This window comes from Panthera onca, chromosome B4, assembly GCF_046562875.1.
Source record: "Panthera onca isolate mPanOnc1 chromosome B4, mPanOnc1 haplotype 2, whole genome shotgun sequence".
Lineage (NCBI taxonomy): Eukaryota > Metazoa > Chordata > Mammalia > Carnivora > Felidae > Panthera > Panthera onca.
In genome coordinates, this window is record NC_138345.1 from 75,778,199 (window position 1) to 75,787,159 (window position 8,961).

The window sequence follows — 8,961 nt, forward strand, 5'->3', positions numbered from 1 at the left end:
CCCTAGTGTCCCCATCTGTAAAATGCAGATAACTCACAGCGTCGCAAGGATGAAATGTGATTGATATAGTGTGAAAAACCAACTACTCTGAATAGTAAGCGATCAAAAATGGAAGCTATTACTATAACGAACCGAAAAACCTGCTTTTGCACCAACTGGAAGATTGTTGTTAGAGACCAAGAGTTCATTTAAAAGAATGTGGGAAAACGAGTAAAAAAAAAAAAACCAAACAAGCAAAAAGATGAGAATATGGGCTTCAGGCCGGCTGGTGGTAATTAAGGGCTGGGAGGGGGCGCAAGGACCTCTCTCTCCAGAATCCCACAGCTGCACGGGAGCCGGCGCCAGGGCTGTGCAGGGCGTAAGCGGCGGCCCCGCAGGCCAGGCCCCGCCTCGCTGGGAGGTGCGCGGCGGGGACTGGCTGTGTGGGTTTCGCAGGGCCGCCGCTCGAGGGTCCGGAGACCGGCGGGAGGGGCTGAGCTCCCTATACTCCGCCCGTTTTTCCCTGAGGTTTTGCACGCGACGCCCCCCGCACCCGCTGAGGACTGCGCAGATGCTTCGCCTCCCTTCTTCCAGTCTCAGTCCCCAGCCTCTTCCCCACCCCATCCGCCCTTCCCTGGCCCCAGGACGTCTCCTCCCTTCGTAGATCTGGCTCTCTCCGAAGAGTTTGGTTTGAACTTTTGAACCCACCAATCAGCGCCCGCGCCCCGCCTCCCTCCGCCGGAGGGTGCGACCGGGTGTCCCTCCCGGCGCCGCGGGACTTGGAGGCGGGGCCGCGGCGGCCGGGGCGGGGCCAGGTGCCCGCCCCCTGGCCACGTGGCCGGGGAAGGGGGTATATAGAGTCCCTCGAGGCGGCGTAAGCTCTTACTACTTCTCCCCCGGACTCCTTGGTAGTCTGTCAGTGGGAGAGCCTTCTCGCCGTCCTCTCGCCGCCTTCAGCCTCAAGGAACCCTACAAGTCTTAGTCATGGTGAGTGGGGGTCCTTGGGACGTGGCGTGGGTGTGAGAGCAGTCCGAAGGGGCGGGGAAGCCCGGGTGCAGGTGGGACGCAGCCGAGCAAACTTGCTTCTGATGGCCAGGCTGGGAAAGCCGAGTTCACCCGCAAACTCCTCTTCGGGCTCGAAAACGCGGCCAGGACACTGCCTTTGGTGGGAGTGGAAAGCCCTCCTGATCCTAGAGGGCATCGCCCCAGGGCCCGCCACAGCCTAAGGCAGACCGGCCCCCCCAAGGACTTGTGGAAACGAAAAATCCCTCCCCTCCATTTCCGTCGGTGACCTACCTCACCTTCCCACTACCTACCGCCCTGGAGCGCTAGGTGCGCTCCAGCACCCAAGGTGCATACGCTCCCTGCGTCCGCTTTCCAGCGCCCGGTGACTGCCTGCTGAGTCACCTGTGGCTGGCCTCTGGGGAGAGCTTCCAATTGCATCAGTCCACCTGAGAGATGTGAACAGGCTGCTCCTTTTAAGGGAACTCTTAACTGTCACGTCTAATTTTGCGTTTCTGTGTTAACTTAGTGGGACGTTTATAGCTGAAGCTTGGTACTTAAGCCAGGTTTTTAAAAAACTAGTCCATGAAGAGATATTTTCGTATAAAACCTCTGAGCAAACTAGTACTAACAATGTGTTCTTGGAGAAGGTCTGTTGGAGGTCGACCTAAAATAAGCCGTACTTTTAAACTAGTATTTGTGTATCAAATGTTTCAAAATAGTATCTTTAAAGAAAAGGGGATACAGTGAACAGGCCAGCTACCTCTTCAGAGACTACCACAGCTGTTAAAAAACTAAGTCTGACTGTAACAACTTGCTTGAGTGCTTTTCACCAAGCAGACAAAAAAAACAAAAAACAAAAAAACAAAAAAAAACCTGGTAAAAGTGCGATTCAGAAAGTAGTAGGACTGTTTAAAGGGCAGGAGAGCAATGATTTAGGCAAACACTGGCTAAGTTAATAGTTTGGATTTTTTGTTGTTTTGTTTTTTAATTAGCGACAGGGGCTGGTTATCCAGTGAAAGTTAGACTAAGTGACTCTATCACCTGTGTCTCACTTCATCCCCCGAGTGGCCAGGGGAGAGTGGAGAAAGTCTAAAGGAGAAAGCTGTTGAGACTGCTGCCCAATGGAAGTTTTTTGGGCTCAAAAATCCATCAAAGAAACCCTTCATTAGAATGAAAGGTTCTTCTCAAAAACTTTATCTCCTTGGGCCTGGGGCTGTCATGGGCAGATCTCTCCAGCTTTCTCAGGCTGTAAAATTTCCAAAGTCCAGTTAAAGGTAAACAGGATGCAATTATAAATACTCATGGACTCATTAGAATAAACAACTCCCCTTTCTCCCATAGCCCTAGACCTGGGCGAGTAGACTCAGGTCATAATGAGCCAAGTGATGTGGTTAGAAGACCATGGTTGTTTTATGAGTGTATGTGGGAAGGAGGGGACCATAAGTCAAAGGTTGTGAGTGATTGGGGTTTTTATTATCTCCGGTTATGAAAGTAGGACCTTTGAGATCTTAGCGGTGTTGAGTTTTCTTTAACTAGTTTCCTGTTAGCAGCTTCGAAGGACTCGAAGCCCTCCTATTCGGGGAAAATGTAATGGGAGATATTTGGTATCAATTTTGAAAGTCCTCTGTCAATCTCCAAAGTAGCTAATCTGACTTATGATGAAATATAATAAACACCCATTTTTTTTGTTTTCCTCTTAAATCTGGGGGTATGGATTCTATGTTCATGGCCTTATTTTACTAAGCAGGAATGAATTTGGTAACTTATAGATGATCTTGTTCATCAAGTAAAAGAAAACATTTTCCCAATATCGTTAAATTCTTGGCACCATAGACTTTTCCACAGTGCCAGAGATACATGTATGTATGTTTTGGTAGGAAACAGCGAATTTCTTAAGCTGTTAGTAAAGTTTTGTTGACACTTTCAGCTTTTATTACCATGTGTCTCCACCACCACCCCTTACTGAAGATTTGTTGATAGTGAAGGAAAAATGTTCTTCCTTGCGATTAAGTTCTTCCACAGAGTTAAAAAGCTGCCTCTGACCACAGTTTTTAAAATACAGCTAACTGCTGCTTATCTGGCATTTTTTCCATGAGTCATATGGCTATAGTTTGCTGGTTTAAGCTGGTTTTAAAGGGAGAGGGAGAAGCTCTTGTCTTTTAAAGAATAGGATTAAAGAGGGACCAGAATGAGCTGGACAGTTATACAGTCACATGGAATGAATCAGAACTGGAAGGGGGAATTTTGCATGCCTTTAAGGAATTGGCAGGCATATTTCCCAGGAGCTGGGGGAAATGTATTGCTGTGGAACAGTTTAGGTCTTTCTAAAATGGTAGAAACCTGACCTTGAATATCTAATGTGACTACAAAGCAAGAGTCTGATCTCTGGTCTTGCCTGGTAGTTCATTAACATATCTTTGGTTTTGCAAAGCATTTTCTCTGAATTAGTCAGCAAAGACTGTTGCTTGTGAAATAAACCCTGGGCAGGAGTGGCTTCCAGAAAGGTGACTTTCTATCCTGAAGGTTAATTAGTCATTTAGGTGTGAGTCATTCCTAAACATCCCATCTGATGTGTCATATTCTGACATTTTCCTTTCTTCTTCCCACAGCGTGAGTGCATCTCCATCCACGTTGGCCAGGCTGGTGTTCAGATCGGCAATGCCTGCTGGGAGCTCTATTGCCTGGAACACGGCATCCAGCCCGATGGCCAGATGCCAAGTGACAAGACCATTGGGGGAGGAGATGACTCCTTCAACACCTTCTTCAGTGAGACGGGCGCTGGCAAGCATGTGCCCAGGGCAGTGTTTGTAGACCTGGAACCCACAGTCATTGGTGAGTTGGCCTCAGTAACCCAAGGGAGATCTCAGGACTCTTGAGACAGGAGGTCTGTCGTGAGGGCTCCATTGACACCCTGGGGTGGAGCAGGCGTGTGCAGGTTGTGAGTGACGGGTGGCTGCTTTGTTTTTCTCTTCCAGATGAAGTTCGCACTGGCACCTACCGCCAGCTCTTCCATCCCGAGCAGCTCATCACAGGCAAGGAAGATGCTGCCAATAACTATGCCCGAGGGCACTACACCATCGGCAAGGAGATCATCGACCTTGTCTTGGACCGAATTCGGAAACTGGTAAACATAGTGTTTTATTTAATATACATATATAAGTTTTAAGTGTATTTATTTTGAGAGAGAGTGGGAGAGTGTGAGTGGGGGAGGGACAGAGAGAGAGGGAGAGAATTCCCAAGCATGCTCAGCTCTGACAACTTGATCCCATGACCTGAGCCAAAATCAAGAGTCAGACACTCAACTGACTGAGACACCCAGGTGCCCCAATGTAGTGTTTTATTTAAAGTGAGATGAGAATGTTCTCTTACAGTTTTAAGGGAGACCAGACTATAAGAATCATTCTTTGTATCCTAAAATGAACCTTTGAGTGCTCAGTAAGTAACCAGACTTTATTTTTTTTAATTTTTTATTTAAAAAAAAGGTTTTTTTAATTTTATTTAATTTTGAGAGATAGTGGGGGGGGGGGGGGGGAGCAGAGAGAGAGGGAGACACAGAATCCAAAGCAGGCTCCAGGCTCTGAGCTGTCAGCACAGAGCCTGATGTTGGGCTTAAACCCATGAACAGAGATCATGACCTGAGCTGAAGTCGTATGCTTAACTGACTGAGCCACCCAGGCACCCCAGGTAACCAGACTTTTTAAATCAGATGGTCCTGTGTTATGGAACAACTATTTAGGTCAGGGTTAAATGCTCTATTGCCTATTTCTATGTGTTATAAAGCAGACTTGGGCAAATGCTTAAGGCAGGGCAGTTTACCTAAAGTGAAGGTGAGAACCAGGGAGCTGTAGCAGTTTGACATTTAAGACCATTAAACATCCTTATTCATATTAATCAAGCAGCTTCCCTGCTTCAAGCTAAGAATGCCCCCTTTTAGGTTATCTTAGTCACATTGAATGAGAAGGTGGCAGACTCCGAAATGTAACTAATTGATCAAACTCCTAAAAAAAATATGTATATATATATTTTATATGTATTTTAAAAATATGTCTATCAGGGTTGGTGCCTTATGTTGATACAGAAAGTACAGAACACAAGAAGCCGGTATAACACTGACTAGAAATGGTGGACACTGGAATCTTCCAACAACATTGAAAGTGCAATCAAGGGAGCTCCCTTATTATGGAAGCTAGTGTCGTCCTTGAAACTTGGAAAGTATTGAAATATACTCACAGAAAGTAGTATGGTTGCTTTTCCACTAGAGCTCAGACCTGTGTGAACCGGCACTGTGACAGAAAAATCTTAGGCAACGGTATTCACATCAGTAAAAGTCGATAAGTAAATGTTCTGTTAGGATCATTTTATTTATTTTTTAAATATTTATTTTTGAGAGCAAGCATGCATGTGGGTGGGGGGAGGGGTAGGGAGAGAGGGAGGGAGCAAGAGAATCCCAAGCAGGCTCCGCACTGTCAGCATAGAGCCCGACTCAGGGCTCGAACATAAGAACCGTGGTCACAAGAACCGTGAGATCATGACCTGAGCCAAAATCAAGAGTCAGACGCTTAAAACCAACTGAGCCACCCAGACGCCCCTGGATCGTTTTACGTTCAGAGTCTGGTATCCAGATGACTCTACTCCTGAGGCATGTGGGCAGCTTGTAAGTAATTAACCAAAAATCAAGAATAAAGGCTTTGGTAGAGTAGTTTGTCCAGAAAATCACATTCTAAGCCTGGCCACAACTGGTCTAGTCTAAAAAGAATGACTTTGCATCATTCACAGCTTCATATTTTTCCAGATGTTTATCACACCCTTCCTAGCAAAATTGGGGTAATGGTTCTATGTTTATAAATCAAGCTTCAGCTACAAGCACTGATTTGGAAATCAGGACCTGCCTTTAGGGGCAAATAAACCTAGTAAAACCCATCAAGGGTTCTGGAGTAAAGTTGATTAACTACCAAAATAATTGTATTTGTCCTTGGTATTATTACTGTGTCCATAGGAGGCTGAGTGGATTTAATTGGTAGACCAGAGTCTGCCCTGTACATTGATCCCAGAGTATGGACCCACAGAAGAAGTATAGTGAGGGATTGGTAGAGAATTCCACAAATCTCAGCACTTATTTTATTTTATTTTATTTTATTTTATTTTATTTTTTAATATGTATTTATTTTTGAGACAGAGCATGAGCAGGGGAGGGGCAGAGAGAGAGAGGCAGACACAGAATCCGAAGCAGGCTCCAGGCTCTGAGCTGTCAGCACAGAGCCCGGGGCTCGAACTCGTCAACTGTGAGATCATGACCTGAGTCGAAGTTAGACACTCAACCGACTGAGCCACCCAGCCACCCCTCAGCACTTCTGAGAAGTGAGGATTGTCAGCAGAAGACTTTGAAAAGTCAAAAATCAATGCTTTCACAGAATGGTAGTTTGCTAACTGGAATAGCTCAGTTAAGTGGTGAAAAGCCCCACTGACATTAGGTCTCATGGTCCTATCACAGTAAATCACCTTTTTCAGAATCAATAGGCTCTCTGATAACTAGTGCTTACTGTGCCAAACACTGTTCCACGTACTTATTTAATTCTCAGTGACCCGATGGAGATTACTATTCTCAATAAACGCGAAGACGGAGATTGAGAAATAAATTTGGTCAAAGCCACACAGCAAGGAACTGGGAGAGCCGGATCCAGACTCAGCCTGACTCCCAACACCAGTGCATTGGAACTCCGCTATTCTGTCTTACTCCAGCTCAGAAAGCAGCTGCCAGATCTTTCTAAGACCTCTATTGGATGGGGCTGGTGGTCCCAGGCCTGCCCTTGGTAGCTCTCCAGCTGCTGAAAAGTCATACTCGTTCTGCAGTCACAGCAAGGGCACCAGCGGTTGCTTTCCCAGTCGCTAAAACTTGGGCCTTGCATCCATTCCAGACCTCATGATTCCTCTGTCTGTGGAAATGAAAATAGTTCATTTTTAAATAGCCGTTTAGCAGATTTCTGCCCCCCCCCCCCCCCCGGAATTGTGAAAAGTTTCTCTGAATCTTAGCACTTAGAAGCTCTTTATGACTACTTTCTTTGCAAATATTGTTCAGGAGATTAAAAAAAATCTCCATCAGGGGTGCCTGGCTGGCTCAGTTGGAAGAGCATATAACTCTTGATCTCAGGGTCATGAGTTTGATCTCCACATTGGGTGTAGAAATTAAATAAATAAAAACTTTAAAAAATTCGATCAATGTAATTATGGATTCAAAGAAGTCATTGCAACTTTCACCAAGACTAAATTAAAACTTTTTTTTTTTTTTTTTTTTTTTTGCAGGCCGACCAGTGCACGGGTCTTCAGGGCTTCTTGGTTTTCCACAGCTTTGGAGGGGGAACTGGTTCCGGGTTCACCTCCCTGCTGATGGAACGTCTCTCTGTCGATTATGGCAAGAAGTCTAAGCTGGAGTTCTCCATTTACCCAGCCCCCCAGGTTTCCACTGCTGTCGTTGAGCCCTACAACTCCATCCTCACTACCCACACCACCCTGGAGCACTCTGATTGTGCCTTCATGGTAGACAATGAGGCCATCTATGACATCTGTCGTAGAAACCTCGATATCGAACGCCCAACCTACACTAACCTTAACCGCCTTATTAGCCAGATTGTGTCTTCCATCACTGCTTCCCTCAGATTTGATGGAGCCCTGAATGTGGATCTGACAGAATTCCAGACCAACCTGGTGCCCTATCCCCGCATCCACTTCCCTCTGGCCACATATGCCCCTGTCATCTCTGCTGAGAAAGCCTACCATGAACAGCTTACTGTAGCAGAGATCACCAATGCGTGCTTTGAGCCAGCCAACCAGATGGTGAAATGCGACCCTCGCCATGGTAAATACATGGCTTGCTGCCTGTTGTACCGTGGTGATGTGGTTCCCAAAGATGTCAATGCTGCCATTGCCACCATCAAGACCAAGCGTACCATCCAGTTCGTGGACTGGTGCCCCACTGGCTTCAAAGTTGGCATTAATTACCAGCCTCCCACTGTGGTACCTGGTGGAGACCTGGCCAAAGTACAGCGAGCTGTGTGCATGCTGAGCAACACCACAGCCATTGCTGAGGCCTGGGCTCGCCTGGACCACAAGTTTGACCTGATGTATGCCAAGCGTGCCTTTGTTCACTGGTATGTGGGTGAGGGCATGGAGGAAGGAGAGTTTTCTGAGGCCCGTGAGGACATGGCTGCCCTTGAGAAGGATTATGAGGAGGTTGGAGCAGATAGTGCTGAGGGAGAGGATGAGGGCGAAGAGTATTAACCTGTCCTCTACAATTTTATACTCTGTTGTCTTGGGACTGTCTTATTTCTGTTCTGGAAGCTGTCCACTGTGGCCCTAACTTGTCAATAAAAGTGATGTTTCTGTTTTAAATTTCCAGCTGGCTTCTGTATCGCAGTAAGTACTAGCCTCAGTTTTTTAAGGCCAGTTGGAGATGGGGGAGGCTGGCAGATGGTCTACCCAGTCATTTGGTCAACATTTCAAGTGGCTTCTGTGTGCCACACACTGTGCTTAGTGGCTTGTCTGTTTCACTTAAGACCTGGATTGATGAGTGGTGATAAAATCCTATTGTAAATGAGGCAGCAGGCTTGGATTGGGCCATTGTTTCTCAAATTTCCATGTGGATGCGAATCACATGTAAATATTAAAATGTAGATCCAGGGTTGCCTGGGTGGCTCAGTTGGTTAAGTGTCCAACTTTGGCTCAGTCCATGATCTCACAGTTTGTTGGTTTGAGCCCTGCATTGGACTCCATGCTGAGAGCTCAGAGCCTGGAGCCTGCTTCAGATTGTCTCCCTCTCTCTGCCCTTCCCCTGCCCACGCTCTGTGTGTGTCTCTCTTTCAAGAAGAAACATTAAAAAAATCTTTTTTAGGTAATGTAGATCCAAATCTGTAGCTTCAAAGTGAAGCTTTAGATATTGCATTTAAAAAAAATATTTATTTTGAGAAAGCATGAGTGGGGAGG

The 8,961-nt window shown here is 46.3% G+C and overlaps 1 protein-coding gene across 1 annotated transcript; it reads left to right on the plus strand.

Moving 5' to 3' along the window:
* The first annotated feature begins 834 nt into the window (after positions 1-834).
* LOC132674546 (tubulin alpha-1C chain) lies at positions 835-8,370 on the plus strand. Its single transcript, XM_078449894.2, has 4 exons — positions 835-966; positions 3,594-3,816; positions 3,960-4,108; positions 7,285-8,370. The coding sequence occupies exons 1-4, from the start codon at positions 964-966 to the stop codon at positions 8,257-8,259; spliced, it is 1,350 nt and encodes a 449-aa protein (XP_078306020.1). The 5' UTR covers positions 835-963; the 3' UTR covers positions 8,260-8,370.
* The last annotated feature ends 591 nt before the right edge of the window (positions 8,371-8,961 follow it).

Coding starts and splice junctions, on each gene's coding strand:
- LOC132674546 (XM_078449894.2), top strand. Junction 3,817..3,959: donor CCTGGAACCCACAGTCATTG/GTGAGTTGGCCT, acceptor TTTCTCTTCCAG/ATGAAGTTCGCACTGGCACC. Junction 4,109..7,284: donor TGGACCGAATTCGGAAACTG/GTAAACATAGTG, acceptor TTTTTTTTGCAG/GCCGACCAGTGCACGGGTCT.